This window comes from Onychostruthus taczanowskii, unplaced genomic scaffold, assembly GCF_017590055.1.
Source record: "Onychostruthus taczanowskii isolate IOZ18803 unplaced genomic scaffold, ASM1759005v1 scaffold11, whole genome shotgun sequence".
NCBI lineage: Eukaryota > Metazoa > Chordata > Aves > Passeriformes > Passeridae > Onychostruthus > Onychostruthus taczanowskii.
In genome coordinates, this window is record NW_024497629.1 from 104252 (window position 1) to 123596 (window position 19345).

General features: G+C 48.4%; 1 protein-coding gene across 2 annotated transcripts in view; it reads right to left on the reverse strand.

The window, feature by feature from the left end:
* Positions 1 to 331: 331 nt before the first annotated feature.
* Positions 332 to 19345, reverse strand: part of TNFRSF21 (TNF receptor superfamily member 21) — a 35242-nt gene continuing 16228 nt past the window's right edge. For both annotated transcript variants that reach the window (XM_041419832.1, XM_041419840.1), the window contains exons 4-7: positions 12047 to 12312; positions 5409 to 5462; positions 2657 to 2876; positions 332 to 1781 (exon numbers count right to left, since the gene is read on the reverse strand). In XM_041419832.1, coding sequence (XP_041275766.1) covers positions 1552 to 1781; positions 2657 to 2876; positions 5409 to 5462; positions 12047 to 12312 — 770 coding nt within the window. In that variant the 3' untranslated portion in view covers positions 332 to 1551. The remainder of the gene's footprint in view (positions 1782 to 2656; positions 2877 to 5408; positions 5463 to 12046; positions 12313 to 19345) is intronic.

Genomic DNA, 19345 nt, shown 5'->3' on the forward strand with positions numbered 1-19345 from the left:
TCCCCAAAATGCCCACAAAGCCTTTGAGAGTTTGCAAAAACTAACCCTGGAAGCCCATCAGCCATCTGATCTGTCACTACTGTGGGGATTAGCACAGGTCCCCCACCCCAGGACAGGGTGGGGACCTGCTGGGAGCTCCAGCAGTGACTGTGGGGACTCAAGGCAGTGCTACCAACAGAAAGCAGTCACGTTTTGGCCTCAAAGCTACCTCCTCACAACCCCCAAACTCGAAAATCCCCCTCATCACCATGGGCACCCCAAGCAAACCCCTGCCCCATCCCAGGTGTCCCCGAGCAGAGGCAGCTGTTAAGGAGGTTAACACAGAATCATGTCAAGTAACAAACACCTAGTATTTATTAATAAATTAGTACACCGGAAGGCAATTTTTCAATTCATTCCCCTCTTCCCCCACTCCCACCCCTTCCCATGGGGCAGCTCATGCCACCCTCATACCATTATTTCTTCAAATTGAGCGTAGTACAGACTGTTCGTTACGGGAGCATAATAATTGCAAATATAATCAGACAGACTTCTTACGATGCAGCTTTTTGTCCCCCATACCCCCCACCCCCAACCTCTTTTAATAAAAAGTGAAGTGTGATTTGAAGAAGAGACTATTGAGACCACATAAGGTCTCTGGAGAACTTATCGGCCACATCTGTATAAAAAACAAGAGACACGAGTGTAAAAGCATAGCTTGGTTTAAGTCTTACAGCACGAGGAGAGCGGGACCACCGGCGGCCTTCGCCTCCCCACGTCCAGCACCGGCTCCCTTTGGAGCCCCACCATTCCCACACGTGGCAAGGCAGGATAACTCCTTACATTCGACTGGAGGCAAAGGATCTTTCCACTGCCTTGAAGGTTGGTGGGGCTTGACCCTTTTCCTTGTGGTTTAAGCGCTTCTGCTGTAGCGTATTAGGAGCGCGATGCGTTGTCCAGGTGAAAACCATACAATAAATAACCGTGCTAGTAAAATCTCAGCAATGGATATGAGCCAAACAAGAGTACATCAAAAAAAAAAGTCAGCTCGGGTGGAAAGCTTAGCTGCGTTAAGAGACAGTAACCAGCAACAATTGGGGTGGGATTTTTGCGTGATTTTGCCATTTACTGCTCTGAGGCAAAGGGAAGTGGTGGGAGATGGTCACTCCGAGCGACAGCTTTGACAGAGGAAGGGGATGACAGAGCAATCCCCAATTTGATGTGTTAGATTACATCAGATTCGTGGTCTTTCAGTTCATTAACTGCGGTTTTGGATTTTTTTGTTTGTTTTCTCTTTTTTTAAAGTGCATCGGCTGATCTGATTGGAATGAGAACATGGAGAAGAGAGGCTTGGGGAGGGGGCAGAGGGTGCAAAGACTTGGACTGAGCGATAGAGTTACGGTGGAGGGGTGCAACGCTGGCAAACTGCACCCCCCTCAAAAACCAAGGACACCTCAATGAAAATACTGGCCATATATTCTACAAAAAATCCCGCCTGCGTATTGTTGGTCATCTTAACGAGTGCCAAGCTAGCTCTAGCAGATATTCAGAGAGCGTGCGGTGACCCAGTGCCTACAGTAAATCGGGAAGGTGGCTATAGACAGAGTCCAGGAGGGTCTGGCTGGCTTCCTGGCTCTTGACTCCAGCGATCTCAAATAGCCTGTCCAGCTTGTCTTCGGCCTGCGGGATCTCCTCGATCACGTGGAGCTCCTCGGGGTTGAGGATGTGCAGCATGTCGTCAAAGATGGGCTGCAGGTCGCACGGGTCCAAGCGCACCTGGCGCAGGACGGTGTCCTTCTTTTCTGTAGGAGGAAAGGGATTGGTCAAGGAATTCCCCAAGAAACCTCTGCTAACCAGCGCTTGTTCTCAGCTCATGCCCTGATGCCACCTCTGGAGAGGGACATGCTACAAGGAGAACTGAGGGAAAAGGTGGAGGGTGACAAGTGATGGGGTTGAGAGAAGATGGGGAAGGCAGTGCTGCCAAGGCACCTCAGCCAGGATCCTGCAAGAGCAAACACAGCATTTGTAAATGCTGAATGGCCAATTCGGAAAAGTGAGGGCAGGAGAGGAGCCAAAACAGCTGAATTCTGCTCTTTCAAGTTATTTTCATTGGGTCAGCTTTATTTTCACACCCAAGTACAAATTTGGTAGATTGACTGAACTCAGTGTTTCACCTTCATCAGAAATTAAATGCAGCAAGTTAAATGCAGTAAATTAAAGCCCCTAAAACAAAGAGGGGTGACTAATGATATTTTATGTCTGCAGCAAAGAGGACCAAGAGTGAAAAAAAATTTTAAAAATCCAAAACAAGAATCAGTCTGGAAATTACATTCTCTGGTTTAATCTCATGCAGAAATGCACTGGCCAACACAAGAGCCAAAAGTCAGGAGAAACACCCCCAAACACCCAGAGGTGCTACAACTTCCCTGGCGGAACTTCAAAGAGTTAAAAGCCTTTCAAGATGTTTTTGTGTCTCAAATCTTTGTCATCGTCACTAACAGGATATTCTGATCGGGAATGAGGATGTGATAAGCGTATCCTGGAGAGCCAGTTTTCCCAGTTATTTACTTTAATGATATCGTGTGTTGGGCAGCTCTACCACGTGTGCTGACCACATGGGACACACCATGGTGTCCCTTCTGTCCTCCCACTCTGCCCCCTGGGTTGGTTTTGGTACCTTTGGTAATAAAAGAGCCTGTCCGGCTGAGCGCGGAGGAGCCGCTGGAGGTGGAGTCGCAGCGCAGGAGGGGCTCGGCTTCGTCGACAAAGAAGCATTTCTTCTCGGAAGGAGAGGGCTCCACGGTGAGCACGGCCGCCTCGGGGGGCTTGGGGCTGGGCGTGGGCGCGGGGCTCGCCGGGCTGGGGCTCACCGGCAGCGCCAGCTTGTCACCTTCCAGCTGTGGGGGAGGAAAGAGGGAAAATTAACTGGGGGAATGCTAGGCAATGGTAACACCCAAACCCACCTGCACCCTGGCTTAAAAACACTCCAGCCCACCCTCAGCAAGGAGTGGCATGTTCTGCTGGCCCACAACAGACACAGATGACACAGGGTGGACATCAGCACTGGCATTTGGCACATCAGGCAGGAGCAGTAACAACCCACACTCTTGGGACAGCTGGTAGGAGCAACCACTGAACCAGGATGGCACGTGCAACCTCAGCAGAGCATTTTAGCCGGGCTCTCCTTCTCAGACTCAGTTTATGAAAAACTAAAGCACAACTCTTGGGGGCAAGAGGTGATGATGCCCAAAACCTGCTCCACACCTGTTGTTTGCTAAAAGCTGGCTCCACAGCTCCAGCCAGTGCCAAGTTAGCAGGACGAGGGCTGTGAGATCCTTCAGGTATCTCCAGTGCAGCACATGGCTCTGACCAGCTCCACATCAAATTAATTATCTATTTGCCCCATCTCACCCTTGCTCCCGTGAGCATCCCATTAAAGCCTGATGGAAAAGTCCATCCCACCAGACTCTAAGTTCAGAGCAAGAAAGGACAAGCAGGAGCTGGCACTGACCACAGTGTCACCCAAGCGCCTTTGCTTTTTCCTGTCCTGGATGTGAGCCAAGGGCAAACGTTCAGCTCCACAGTTCCAAAGACATCAGGAGCAGCAAGCATGGCTGGGAAGTGCTGCACTGGAAAGCAGCACCATCTGACAAGTGACAGGTGACAAGAGACAGGACAAGATGAAATGGCATCAAGTTGTGCCAGGGGAGGTTTAGATTGGGTATTAGGAAAAATTTATTCATCAGAAGAGAGGTCAGGAATTGTAATAGGCTGTCCAGGGAAGTGGTGAAATCACCATCCCTGAAGGCATTAAAAAACATGTGGATGTGGCAGCTGGGGACATGGTTTAGTGATGGACTTGGCAGTGTTGGCTTAAGGATTGGACTTGATGATCTTAAATGATTTCCAACCTTAACAATTCTATGATTCTATGAATTTGGGTGCTGGTGTGAACCTGCTTCCTAATTTGACTGTACTCTGCATGTTTCTTCTTGAAACTTCTTCCCACCTCCAAGACAGTAGCAAACATTCTTTACCCTCCTCCGCCTCTCAACATCCCCTCAGGGTGCAAATCTCAAGCAGAGCATTTCTAGTTCCCACTCCCTGCAGGGATAAGATGCCTGGGCCAGCATCCTCACATCCCAGGCTGGCAGATTGGACACTTCTGCAGGTCACCAGGTCCCTCTAAAGAAGTTATTTTAAGGGCCATCCAATATTTAACCTTGTTTCCCAACCTTGTGTCCCTGCCTGACCTGCCAGGGAAAAGAATTGCAAACCCTGTCCCCATGCAATTCCCTCTCCCAACAGCATTTCACAACCCTGTTTTCTCCTACAGAGGGAAGATCAGGCTATTCCTGCTAACAGGCTTTTGCCTACAACTCAGGGATGAAATGCAAAATTGGGATTAAAGGCTGTGGGAAAGAGAGCTGCTGAGCCACCTCCGCACCGGCATGGATGTCCCTGAACATTCCTCATCCGTGTCGAGGAATTCGCCACCCACAAATCACATGTCTGCTGGGACGCCTATTAGTTCACATCAAATTAACATTGAAGCCTGTTCCTGGTAGAATAAAAGGGTTTTTTTTCTCCCCTCATTGAAAATAAACAGGGGAGGATTTGTTCTAGCACAGTGCATTACGCAATAGGCATGTTAAAAATAAAAGTCAGCTTTAATTTTTAATTAAAAGAATCTGCCTTCTCCTATGAAATTCCCTTTCCAGTATAGCTCATCATGGAGAACCAGCTATGGCCATTAAGGGGGAATATCAAGGGAAGGACCAGGACAGCAGCTGGCCACTTTCCAAATTGTAATATGCTCTGATATCCCCTTTAAAAATAACACAGGCTTTAGGGGTTAGTTTTTCCTTGTGCAACTCATCTACCTAATATTCAACCACAAACCCACCTACCAATTCCCAAAAAGGAGCCTCATGACCGAGCAACAATTGGCCAAGGGAGGGCAGGGAGCAGACAGCTGCCCCAGCTCTGTCTTCCCAGAACCAACTCATTTGGAGTTTAATTAAACAGCTGCTAAAACACGCTAGGAAAGACAAAATCACCCGAGGTTATTTGACTTTAGCTGTCCCGGGAGCCCAAATCCTTCCAAATAGCTGAACAGTTGCAAGCTTCAGGCAAAGCAAACAGGATGCTTGGATGTGTGTTAATGTTTAAACCACGGGAGGAAAGCGACTGGGAATGAGAGCTTGGAAAGACCAGGGAATGCAAAAGGTTGCTGTGAGGTGAAGTCTGTGGAATAGGTGTAAAAACACACTATTCATAGCCTGTGACTCACTGCATTGAAACCACCTTGGCCATTCCTATTTTTATGAACAGCGGTGATTGGGTGAAACCAAGCTCTGACTGGGGAAAAAAACCCCAAAAACTCTCTTGCAACCCTTTTGCCTTTCCAGAGCTATGGGATTTCTCACCTTTACGTCCTCATTGCTGGGCTCCTGCGCTTGCCACTGGGGCTGCATCTGCACCTGCAAAGAGAGACACTGTTAGATGCACAGTCCAGCGTGGAAACCAAAGGCACTGCAGTGGCTTTGTCACATCAGCACATCAGCAGTCTCCTACAACCCATCAGAGGTGCTCTGCTATTTTTTTTAGGCTTTTTCTTTTTTTGAGCACTGCACCAAGAGATTTTCAAGGCTAAAAAATATGAATAAAAAAATCCTAAAAGCTCCTGTGTACTTGCAGCACTTTAGACTGCAGTTCAAGCACCAGCATCCTCTTGGATCCCAGTGCATCAGGGAGGGTGCTCTAAGCAGCTCAGGGTGTCTGAAGGCTCTTCCTAAAAGGAAGAAAAAGGGACAGAAGGGGACAGGGGCAGGAGAAATAGAAGAGGACAGAAGGGGATGGGGCAGGAGAAGACACAGGCTTGGCTTTGTTTTATTTCACAGCTGCTGTCACCAGCTCTGTTTGAACGGGTTGGTCCCATTTGCTGCCTCCGTTTTACAGTACTGCAATAAAAGCTTAGCTCAGACAAACAGAAACTGCAGCTGCTGTGCTAATATTAGGAAGGAGCAGCAGCAGGCACTAAAAAACACCCTTCCCTCAGGCGATGCTTCCCAGCAATTCCTCCTGCCGCAAGCAGGCAGGAACAAAAGCGGGTGGCAGGCTGGCTGCTGCTGCTGAGGGTGCCTGTGCACCCTCTGGGATGTGGGGGGGATAAATTTAGCACCGAGGCAGTCACTTCCCAGATTCCCTGCCAGAAGATGACACCCGACTGACACCAGCCCTTATTCCCAGGTCTGTTATGCCTCCGTAGGGAATGCGGCAGGAAAAACCCCGGCACACGGAGCAGGGTGGGCTGGGCAGCAGCCCAGGTGGTGCTGGTGTGGAATGCTCTTGCTGTGAACCCCACAGGGGTAGGGAGGATCCCTGTGGATCAGCAGTTCCATGGTGTACAGGCTGTTTGGGGGCACACAGACCCTGGCAGGTCAAGCACCTTGGCAGAGCCATGGGGTCTCACTGAGGTGTCAGAGAAGGGCAGGGATGGTGTGTGGTGCTGCAGAGCAGAAGGCATCTCCCCTGCCAGCATGGGAAGACCATGAGGGTGCTGAGGTGGGAAAGCCCAAATTTCCTCTCTGTGCCCTTCACCTCACCTGTGTGGTTTCAGGAGAATGCTCTGATGGAGCCTCTTTCCTTAACACAAGGCAGCCCTGGGGAGGAGGGCTCAAGCCAAGCCTCACATGACCCAGGATGGGCAATGCTGAGTCTGGGCAGGGTTTAGATGCCACAATCAAAACTGCAGCCACCCACGGAGGAAACAGCTCTTCCCCATCAGCCCTGCCTGTGGGCCGAGTGCTTCTCAAGCATATCATTTCTCCAGGAGAGCCTCTGTTGGCTTCTCCATTCTGTGGATTTGCCCACTCACTTTTTCAACTCAAACCATAATGAAGAGGTGATGAAACCCTGATGAAGAGGTTCCAAACCCAGTTCCAGGCTGAGTTAGTCAATACTGAGTTTGGCTAGCAGAAGAAACAGTCTTCTAGCTTCCTCTTATGCTCCCAAACCCATTACACTGCAAACGCAGAGACCTCAGGAGATGTGGCCACTACAGCAGGGAAACCTCAATATCACTGCATATATAAAGTTTATATTTTTGTATTTATGCTGTTTCTCTTTGCATTACTTTATGAATTATTACATTTTGTTTACTGCACATTCTCCAGTGTAGTTCAATGTCAGTTTGCTGAAAATCAAGTCATGGCATAGAGCAAACCTGGAGCGATGCCCACTCCAGCAAAACCCAGCCAGCCCTACACCTTCCCCAGGGCTCTGGCCACTTCACCTTACAGCCCTGTGCCTCAAATAAAACCTGATGCAACTCCAGAAGGCAATTTTGTTATTTTCCTGCCTCCTGGGCACTTCCCAGCCCTCAGACCACAGGCCCCTCTGGCTGGGAAATCCATCCAACAGCTTTACTTTCACTCCAGTGCTGGCACGTGAACACAGCACAAACTTAATTCCTAATTACTGGGCCCAGCCCAGTCCTGCACTGCCAGAAGAGGAAGTGAAGGGGATGGGTGGGAGCTGACAGGGGCCGAGTTTGAGGAACGCTGCTCCGGGCTCTTGACTACCCCCTCAGGGTTTTGACCTGTGAAAGAACAAGAGATGGAGCCACAAGGCCCTGCCACAGCCACGTGCCTGGACATGGGGTTGCTTTCGCATCCTCTTCTCCTCTGAAATACCCCAAAACCCCACAGCTTAACCTCACACCAGCCCTGGCCTTGACCCATCTGCTGACTCATGGGATTATGTGCAGCATGAAATTAGCCACAAAACTAAACCTTGCCTGGCTTGGGGCTGTAGCCTCCCCCTCTCCACTTTCAACATCTCCCTTAGCCATGGTTTGGGTTTGTTTTTCAGCTTTGCAGAGTCTGTGCTGCTGAACGCCCTGAGCGAGGCTGTTTGCTTCCCTTCCATCCAGCTCCTGAAATATTTCAGCCAAGGCCAGCAGAGCCATAAATAAAATGATAAAAGCTTAAAGCACTGCTCACAGCAGGACACTCAGGGGAGCCAATGCGGCCCAGCTATGCCAGCTCCACCCCAGGCCAGCCCAGGTGAGCACAGAGACCCTTGGTAGCTGCAAAATGCTGTTATGAACCACACACCAAAAAAAAATCTCATTACCTAGTGGATACTGGTAAAAATATTTTTTTCTGATTTTAACCCCAAAAATGGAGGACTGCAGTTTGCTGGGATAGCAGGGAGAAACGCCTCCCTTCTTCCCCCCCCACTCTTTCCCCTGTTTTTGTTATCAGCACCACTAATTTGGGATGTGCCTGTGCCTGATAAGCAGTGCCCAGGCTTGCTTCTGTCTGGCAAACCTGCCTATGAGGGGACAGATTTTGCAAACCTTGAATCCAACAAACACTCGTGGCCAGGGCCAGCTTTAACAGGAGCCCTGTGAGTTAAATGCACCCCTAAAAACCTTCCCACAGCTTCTGCATTCACTGTATTTTCTGGCTCAGCTGCAAAAAACCCCGAGCAAAATTATTCATAGGGCTAATCTCGGTTTAACCTAAATTCATCCAGCGCCATGCAAAACCAGCATAATCTCCCACAGCTAAAAAAGCAGGCAAGTCTGCAGTGGAGCTGTTCATCACCTGAAGGAAAATGTTCCTGCCTCATGCTGTAACAGTCCAGAGACTCCCATAATTCCCCTATTCCTATCAGGGGTTGTAAATATTGGGATTTCGGAGCACAAAAGGCTGCTGAGGGAACAGGGCACTACAAGAGAGAGCAGCTTTGCCTCCATAGATTTTACAAGTTGAAGGCAGACACCAGATAAAGGATTAAAGAGAAGGGGGCAATAGTGGGTGGGATGAAATGTGTTTAGGGTACTGATTTGCCATCTGAGAACTACAGCATTCAATAACAATTTTTACCCATGACTTGGGGGAGGTCAGTGCTTTCTTATGACACAGGAATCATGCAGAGAGATGGGGAAATTCCATTTTGTACCTGGGGATGCTGGGCAGAGCCAAAGGCATCCCAGAAAGCACAGCCATCTATGCATCCATCTCTCCTGGGCACAGGTAGGATACACCAGTATGTGTTGGAGACTCACTGCTGGCTCAGGTCACCCTAAGGGCATCATGCTGTTACTTGGACTCACAAAATGGTTTGGTTTGGAAGGGATCTTAAAGCTCATCTTGTTCCAACACCCTGCCAGGGGCAGGGACAACTTCCTCTAGACCAGGCTGCTCCAAGCCCTGTCCAACCTGGCCTTGAACACTTACAGGGCTAGGACATCTACAACCTCTCTGGGCAGCTTAGCCACAGAGAGGATGCATGCATTTGCATTGCTTATGAGAGTCCTCATTCCCCCCGCAGCACCAAAACCTCTTTTCATTCTTTTCTGCTGTTTTGGGGGGTTTTTTTGTAAGACTCGTTCTGCAGGACTGGAGACCACAGCACCCACTCTTGCCACCAACAGGGTGACCCGTTCCTCCGGATCAAACCACTTTGGTGCAGAGAGAAACTGCCTCAATTTATCTGTGTTTGGACAGACAAGTCATCCAGAGCCAAACCTCAACTGGCTCTAATTAAAGGCTTTTCAACCAGCAGATTTGAAAACTCCCAAAGATCAACCTCCATGCCTGCTCCTGGCACCAAGCTCTTGGCTTCCTGAACTGCTGTGATGATGATGAGCCACCAGCACAATTCTCCAGGGATTTGGTCTCCCATGCACAAACTGCTTCCCTGTGTTCCCTGCAGGGCTGTTGTATCACCACCCGCACTGACAGCACAGGAGCCAGCTCAGGGAGAGGAGGCAGACAGGTTCCAGCAGGCAGCACCTCACAGAAACACAATGTGCTGCCCTGCTGGATCTGTACCCCAGGGTGCTGCCAGGCTGTGACATCCCACACACAGCTCCAGGATCTCCAGGGCAGGGCAGTGGCCAGCTCCTGAGGATGATCATGAGGGATGCTCATCTGAAAAAGCCTAATCAGATGAATAGGGAAAGAGGAGATGACAGATTGGGTCAATTTGTTAAAAAACAACTCCTTTGCTAAAATTAGCCAAATTTCTCATGTGGACTTGAGCCACCTGCTTGAAAGATCAACAACCCAATTTTACTCATTTCTAGAAAAACAAGTGAAACTGACAGGGAACCACCCTGGGGTCCAGGTGTGCTGGACACTGTAAAAGACAACACACTGTTTTAAAAAACAAAGAGACACAGGAAAGCTGTTTGGGAGGTCCGGGAGACTTGCACACAGTTATCCTTGAGATTTGGGTTTCCTCATTCTCTGGAACATCTGCTTGCTGTATTTTCAGAGTTATGGGAACAGCTTGTGGTTACTCCATCATTGGGAGTCCTCCATCCTGACAGGTCACCCCATAAACCCTGCTACTGCAGCCACCACCTGCATTCTGTACTGTTTGATGAGCACAACCTGATGGTCTTGGCCAAAAGAGCCAGGGGCGTTCGGCACTGCACAGCCAAGTCTGTTAATTATGTGTCATGCTGAGGAACAAGTCCTGTGTTTTATCCAACGTCCTTGCCCAGAGCTTTGTCACAGTATTCAAAGTCAAAGCAGTAAATACAAGGACATAGGTTACTACCTGCTCCAGGAGAACAAGAGGACAACATGTCCTTCTGGGACAGTGCACATGCTGGAAAATTTAACTTATATGTGCAAGATGGCAATTTTCTCTGCCTCTCTTCTCTTCCTAAATATAGCTTTGTCTTGGGTTTTTTCATTTTATTTTTTCCACCAATGAGAAGGCCACATGCTGCTTAGTTACCAGGAGCTGAAAGGAAAAAACCAGCAACTGAGCAGGAGAGTTCAGGCAGCTGGCAAAGCCAACCTATCCAAGATCTGGGCAGGATGTTCAGCACACACCTGACTCAGGGTCTCTCTGAAACACAAGCCCAGGGCTCCTGCCAACACATCCCAACTTCTGATTTCATGTAAGGCAATAAGGTGTTTCATACACTAAACAAAATAATTGATATGACACAGTGAAGGGATCAAACTAAGCAATTTAAGATGTGCAACACAGTGAAGGGATCACAGTCCCTCATATAAGGAGAAGTTTGTGATGGTCAAAGCAGAATTTGGGAATCCCAGGCCCTGACAAACGCTCTGTTTCAGAAGCTCTATTGTGAGCAAAGTTCCATCCCGCCAAATCCCCACCAAGAGCCCAGAGAGGTCTGCAAGCACCCACCTGCTCTTCTTTGGGTCTGGGTAAGAGCTAAGGCAAAGGGAAATGTTTCACCAATCAGTTTAGGGGGAAGAGCCATGCCTCAACCACTGCCATCTCCATCTACATGTTGTCCCATTGGCTTCTATGTTCAGAAAAGCCCCACTCATCACCTTTACAAACACTTCTGGCAGATCACTGAGTTATCAGAGCCAAAAAACTGAAACAAGTAAAGCAGCATTGGCCAAAACAAATCTGCAAAGGTCACAGAAGCACCTCCTGGTGACTTACACCCAGCTGAGAACCTACTGCAGGATTTTCTCCAGCAATTTATTTATTCTCCCAAAATATGGAACAGTTTAAGGCCAGCACTGCCAATGAAGAGCAACAACTCCGGAGGACTGCAGGCATGGCCTCCCCCATGCCACCAGTCACCGTCTTGGAGGAATCAACACTTAGTGCTCAAGGGTACTTGGCCCTTCTCACAAATCCACAGCATTTGAGAGCAAGTTTAAAGGAGGATGCTTTTTCCTCCATGTCCCTGGCACAAGGGCTCAGGTACCAGACCCTCCTGGTGATCTCCAAAGATATATGCAAAGCACATGGAACTCTAGAGCCCATCAAAACATTGACTGGGATTTGAGCAAACGCTGCCAAAGCCTTGCTCAAAAGCAATGCACAGCTTCAACGTAAACGCCCAAGGAGCTCCATGAAGAGAGGGAGCTGCTTGGCCACGAGCTAAGCTCAAGGCCACAGCCGTGTCCCCATGCCACTGTAAACCCCCAAGGAGCTCCATGAAGAGAAGGAGCTGCTTGGCCACGAGCTAAGCTCAAGGCCACGGCCGTGTCCCACGCCACCACATCTCACAAGGTGAGAGCGGCACCAAAGCCCGGCGCGGCGTTACCGGCGTGGTGTCCTCCATGAGGCCGCGGATCTTCTCCACCACGTCGTTGCGGCGGTGCTGGCGGAGCGCGCTGATGAGCTGGGCCAGGCTGGCCTCGGGCCCGCGGATGGTCCAGTGCTGCAGGGCGGCGTAGGCGCGCTCGTGGTCGGCCGCGTAGCCATTGGAGAAAGCCGCCACCTCCCGCTCGCTGGCGTTGCACAGGAACTGGTAGATGTCCTTCCACTGGCTCCCCACCTGCGCCGCCACCAGCTTGAGGATGTCGATGCCTGCGGGGCAGAGAAGCCACAGGTGAGGCAGGGGGGTCTGCAGACATCAGGTCTAGCAAAGCTTCTCTCATCTCCAAATGGCCAAGCTTTGCTTTTCTCGTGTACATCTTTGAGATTTTGTTGCAACTATTATTGTTTTAACACCTTTTTTGAGTTCAGGCTGCAGAGAAGCAGCATCGATAACATGTTCAACAGCTGCTATGCATGTAAAGGGTGATAAACCCATCAGTTAATCCAACACACTCTAAAATCAATAATTTACTTGGAAAATCTCCTGCACTCTTCAGCCCAGAAAGACCCTGGGTACTCTGCCACCACACAGCTGCAGGAACAGGGCAGAAGAGCACATGCTCACCCACACACCTGCACTGCAGCCACTGCCTTGAGAGAGAGCTGGATTAAGAGGTGAGTCACCAAATCACCTCTATAAAGATGAGTATTTCCATAACAAGTGCATACAGCAGCTAGGATTGCATTCAGAGCCATTTCCAGTGCAGACAGGCGGGATGACTCAGTCATGAGGTAGGAGACGCTGTGCCAGGTGAGCACTGGGTGAATGGAAGATTTGGTAGGAAACTAGAGAGCAAAAAGGCAGAGTTTCCCCTAGAAAAGCACTTGAGACATCCTGGCTCAAGATCATGAGGGTTTTCTCCGTGTAAATGGAGAGCAATGCAAACAGCACACTTATCCTTGAGTCTACTACAGGTCAGGAGTCAAAGATTCAAATAAAGCCATATCTTCTCCAAAACAACTAATTAACCCTGTTTTATCAAGCTGAGCAACACTTTGTTTCAAACAGCAACATGAAGGGTCAGCATCTGTGAGCTGCAAAGAGAAACTCACTTTTTCCAGAGAGATAACCACACCTCGGGTTTCTTCCCAAGCCAGTGTGCCCCCATGGCTACAGGGAGCACTTCTCTTTCCCTCTACAGGCACAAAAGCAAAAATAGCTGCTTACAGAAGAATATCATAGCTGGGGGTTTTCCAGATGACCTAAAATGTAACACTTTCTAGTGAAGTTTAACCTGCACCGAAACCTCCCACTGCACCTTCAGTTTACAGCTCTGATACAGCCAAATATATACATACATACAAAAAAAAATCAATAGAAACTATACAGACTGGTATAGGTATCCTTTTTTATACATGGGCATGTGTACATACACACACAGATATATGGTACACATTTTTGTATCTCTCTGCGTATTACATAGATATTTTATAAAGATGTGTGTACATATATGTATATGGCTTGGACACCAGATGCCCACCAAAGCTGTTCTACATGTGCCTTCCTCAGCTGAGAAAATATAACAAGATGTAACAAAAAGCTCGTGGGTTGAGATACAGGCAGGGAGAGATCCCTCACCAGTGACTGTCATGGGCAAACCAGACTCAACTAGGGGAAATTAGTTTGACTTTTTGCTAATCAAAGCAGAAGAGAGTAATAGGAAATTAAAACTAAATCCCTTCTCACCCATGTCTCCCTTTTTCCCAGGTTTAACTTCACTCCTGAATTCTCTTTCTCCTCCCCTCAGCAGTAAGCAGAGAATGGGATCTGTGGTCAGTCCATCACACATCTCTGCTGCTCCTTCCTCCTAGTGGGGACAAATCCTCACCCTCCTCCCTTGCTCCAGCACAGGTCCCTTCCACAGCTCCTGCCAGCAAACCTGCTCCAGCACGGCCTCCTCTCTCCCCCTCCTTTTCCACTGACCCTCCTGTCTGCAGAGCTGCTGCTCTCACATGTTCTCGCTTCCCTCTCTACTGGCTTAAGTTACCAGCTTTTTTTCCCCTCTTTTTAAATCTGCTGTCCCAGAGGCACTCCCACTATCCCTGATGGGCTCAGCCTTGGACAGTGGTGGGTCCATTCTAGAGCTGGCTGGCATTGGCTCCCCTGGACATGGGTGAAGCTTCTGGCAGCTCCTCACAGACCCACCCCTGCAGCCCCCTGCTACCCAAACCTGACCATACAAACCCAATACAATATACATAAACATATCTAAAGTATCTATTCAGCTTAATGTATTTTTATATGTATTTGTGTATATCTGTGTATATATTATACATACTTCTGTATATCTCTATACATAACATAGGTATTTTACATACATATGTACATATGCTTATATAAAAAGAAGTATGTAAAAAACTATAAAGTTTCAAAAAGATATTTTTAACCAAACCTTTTCTCACTTAGGGAAAGCTTATCAAACCTGCTATATATAGATTAGTTTTCACTTCCAAACTAGATAACACAGCTGTGAGCCCACAGTTCTTGGAGCATCCACAGACGGTGCTAAACCTGCTCTAAATCAGGAACTCCTAAGTGCAAAACCACATTTGGTACTTCCCCGCCCTCCTCCCACCACAACACCACAGCTCCTTCCCCAGATATTACCAGACACGTGCTTGTACCATCTCACATGGAGTGGTGAGATCTGGGGCTTCTCCTAACAGCAAAGCTTGGCCCACCAGCCCAGCATGGGGGATGCAGCCCACCCAAAAAACCCAAGCCAACCACAGGGCTTGGTTCTAACTATGGAGAAAAGGCTGTGAACCTGCTATTGGGATTTATTCTGGGGTGACTGATGTGACTCAGCTCATTAGATACTGGTGCACACTGCAACACAATGCAGCAGCAGGAATTAAGCCTGGTTTTGTTAATGTTTCCCATTACTCAGATGAAGACCCAGTGGCCCTCAGTTCAAGGGACTGAGCTGTGTGCCTCCAGGCAAATCCCAAATTCCTCTTCCTCCATGAGTTTGCATCCAGGCTGGCTGTGCAGAAGCACAGGCAGCCCAGACCACACTGGCAGCCAAGCCCTTGTGCCTTCTGATATCACACACCCGGCTTGGTAAGAAGCCCAAAATACAACCCCGGTTTGGAGTCAGATCCTTTAGAGCAGAAAATCCAACTGCTTTTTGCATAAAAGCAGCAAAATGCCTGATTGATGCAGTGCTGCTTAATTTTACCTCAATCCAGAGGATAAAAAAAGTAAAAGTCCATGAATACAAGGGTAAAAAAAGCTCTGCAAGGCTTGTGCACCAAGGTAATAAGGAATAATCATGTGTGGTACTGCCTATTATATATCCACATATAGAAATATATAGATGACAACTTATGCACTGAGATATAGAGATATATATAGAGAGTATTTAAGTCATTATCTCACTGTATAAATCTTGCAGAGCTTCTTTACTGCCATATTCACCAACTATTTTTTGCTTTGATATATATACTATATATATATATATATATATATATATATATATATATAAAAAAAAAAATATATATATATATATGCACACACAGAGACAGAAAGAGAGAGAGAGAATGAGAGAGATAATGCTGCCCATTTTTTAATGCACACACACACATCCAGTGAGCAGTATCAGGTCTCCCTGCCAGTGCTGCCCTGCAGTGAGACAATGAGCAATGGCTGGGTGGGAGCTTTGCCCACACCCACTCCCATGCACGTCAAACACACAGAAGCATTAAAACATAATTTGCTGGTTTATGATCCCCATGTGGAACATCTAGTCAGCCCAGAAAAGGAAAAACCCATATACTACCTGCTCCCATGTAGGTATTTCATGCTGACAAATCCCAGTGCTTACAACTGCTGTATTGGTGAGAGAAGTTTTCAGCTGCTCACAACTTGATTTGCAGCGGTTTTATGCGGCAGCACGACATTTATGTCCACATGTTCTCACTCAGGATTTATGACAAAGTGCTCATGCTTCTACTGACATTTTCAAGTTTAGTATATTTAATCTCACCATTCAATAAATTGGGCCCATAAACATGTTTATGTCCCTTGGCTATAACATCCCTGGGCACAAGAACACACCAGGCAGCTGAGGACTTAATGGCGCGTAATAATCTTTGGAGAACAAATGTTCCATTAAAAATGAATTTGGAAATGTCTACCTTAACACTATAAGAACCTTAAACTCATTTTCTTGCAACTATTAAATGAATTTAAGGCCCATATGTTTGCTACATCCACTACAATATTGTGCAAACAAAACCCAGAGAGATATGAAGAGACGTGGACAGGAGTGCAGATTTGGCTCCAGTCAGTAAGAAAAACATTGCTGCCTCTGCTCTTAAAAAATAAGATTAAAACCATTACATGACAAGCTGCGGATGCACGCCGCCAAGTATTACTGCTCACACCAAGATAAAATGTTTGTAATAAGCTTATCATCCTACTACTTCCATACTTCCAGAAGTCCAACAAACTGGAACAAAAATCCCAGCTCCACCACAGGTGCTGGATCTTCTCTTTCTCCCTGAACCATGTAGACCTTCTCCCACCATGCCCATCTGACACCAGAGCTGGAGATGGTACTCAAAGTCCTCCAGACCACAGCAATCCCCAGCAAAATGGCCAGGCTCAGCAGAGATGGTGCTTTAACCCACACATTTCATGCTTCCCATGTGAGGCTGGTCACAGCCACGTTAGTGCTATGCTAAAGCTGCTCCAAGCTTTCCACAGCCTGAGTTGTCCTCCTTTTTTACCACAGGACACAGGAACAGCCTGGGAGAGCTGTCACCATCCTGCTGCTGAAGAGGGAGACCACTCCAGCCCTCTCCATCACCATGTCAGGAACCATCACCACTGATCACCCAGCTTTGCTCATGCCTCAGACAATGGAATCAAAGAGGAACACACACAGCTGCATGCAGCTGAGTTGTGTTTTCCATGGTCAGCCCAGAACAGGCAAGGACAGATCTGAAGGAGCCAGGACATCCACACGTGTCTTAGGTAGCTGAGCAGGTGGCATTTCAACTGTCATTATCTTAACAATGAAAGTCTCTAAATGCTGTGCTGGACTACACCATGTATCCCCCTAATATTTTAAGGTGGTGATAACCACATCTTCAAGCCAGGAAAAGGCCAAGATGCTGTGCACAGGCCAGTGGGAAGCCCAAGGGAATATGTACACACATGGGAACACAGGCACAACCAGGCACATCTACAGCCAGGGCAAACTGGGACAAATGGAGACAAGTCTGGAAATCGACAAATGCCTCCAGAGTGGCACAAGCTAACCCAAGCCGTGCCTCTCCAGAAAGGTCCTCCCTTCAGCTCATCTACAAAGATGCTGAGCTGAAGGGAGGACCTTCCTGGAGAAGCAAGGTCCTCACTTCTCTATAGCCCACTGTCAGGCAGTTGTAGAGTGATAAGGTCCCTCCTAAGCCTCCTTTTCTCCAGGCTAAACACCCCCATCTCCCTCAGCTGCTCCTCCTCAGACTTGGGCTCCAGCCCCTTCACACCTGCTCCATTGCCCTCCTCTGGACACTGCTCACCTCTGTCTCATCTTCCCCATAAACACGATTTCAGTTTATTGAGTGATTTCCACTTGTTTGTTTTGAATCTGGTTCAAGATTTTTCCCATCCACTTCCTGCTCCTCCAGATGTGCCCCGCCTCACTGCGAACAGTTTGATGTAGACAGAGCACTCAGTCCTTCCGCGTCACCAAGGTGGTCATCAAACACGCACTTGGGACTTGGCTGAGCTTTAATGCCTTGTTCTGAACAAGCTTCACTGGTCTCCCAAGCCGTGCTATTTGCAGGTTGGACACGGACCCAGTTCCTCAGCATCATTTGGCCTCAAGCAGGGCAAGGAGCCAGTGTGGTGCAGGGCTGTGACCAGCACTGCTGGCACACTCACCTACAGCACCTGCAAGGCACCATTTCTCTTCTCTGCCATTGTTTTTTCACAACTTCAAGCAAACTTGAGAGCAGAGGAAGAGCTGCCCCACACCCAGTAGCAGATGCAGGGAAGTCAAACCACAGCCACAGAGGTGCTAAGGCTCCTTCCTCTCCCCACCCTCTCACAATGTCATTGTTTTCGTTCTCAGAGCCCAAATCACACAACACTTTTCACAAGAGTGCTCCTCAAGAAAATGCCACCTTTAAGGGGAAACCTCATGCTCAGAGCCCCTCCAAGCCAAGCGTCCTTCAATCCACTAGGGATGAAGGGACAGAAAAGGATTAACACAACATCAGTTCAAGTTTTTTAAGCACCTTATACAGCTGGGAAGGAAAGTTCAGGAGATCTCTCAGGACCTATAGCATTCATCTCATGGAGTGAGCAGCTCAGCAGCCCAGGGATCCAGAGACAGCTTTGTGAAAGGCTGGGTTTCAGGAAACTCCATGCTCCAAGCCCTTCAACATAAGGGATGAGGTCCCACCAGTTCACCCATGACACTCGGGGGAACTGATCTCCACCCTCCCAGTGCCAATCTGAGCTGGAGCACCTGGAGCTTCTACACCTACATACAGAGGTATTCCAGAGATGGGCAACATTAATCTGTGCACCACATGCTGTGACAAATCCTGACTGTGACAGGCAGGCTGGATGAAGAGTCACAGACAGAAAGCACAGCCCAAGGGCACACGCAAGTCAGATAGAAAAACCACAGTGATGCAGCCCAACCCTCCCCTACATACAGATAAAAGCTCCAAATCACTGCAAAGCCAGCTCTTCTCCTGAGCTCAGCCCACCTCCCTCCTCCAAATATCCTCCTGACTCATGTGAAACACAGCCACAGCAGCCTATTTTTATGTCTGAGCACACACTGTGAGCCTGTACAAGAGAGCCAGGATGCAGCACATCCACACTGCAGCTGACAAGATACCACAGCTCAACCAAACCACGACTTGGAAATCCCAAGTGCACAACACAAATACCTTTCCAAAATGCAAAAATTGCACCAACCACTGCCAAAAAGGGGAAGTTACTGGAAACTCTGCCACTCAAAATATACTTCAGGTCCTAAATGAGGAGGTTTGAAGATGTGCCAGGTCCTCCGTGTGGGTCAGGACAATCACCAGTATTGGCACAGGCTGGAGGATGAAGGGGCTGAGAGCACCTCTGCTAAGGACTTGGAGGTGCTGGTGTGCTGTGTCCAGCTCTGGGATCCCCAGCACAAAAAGGATGTGGACCTGTTAAATCAGGTCCAGAGAAGGCTACAAAAATGGACAAGTGGCTGAAGCACCTCTCCTAAGAAGACACTTTGTT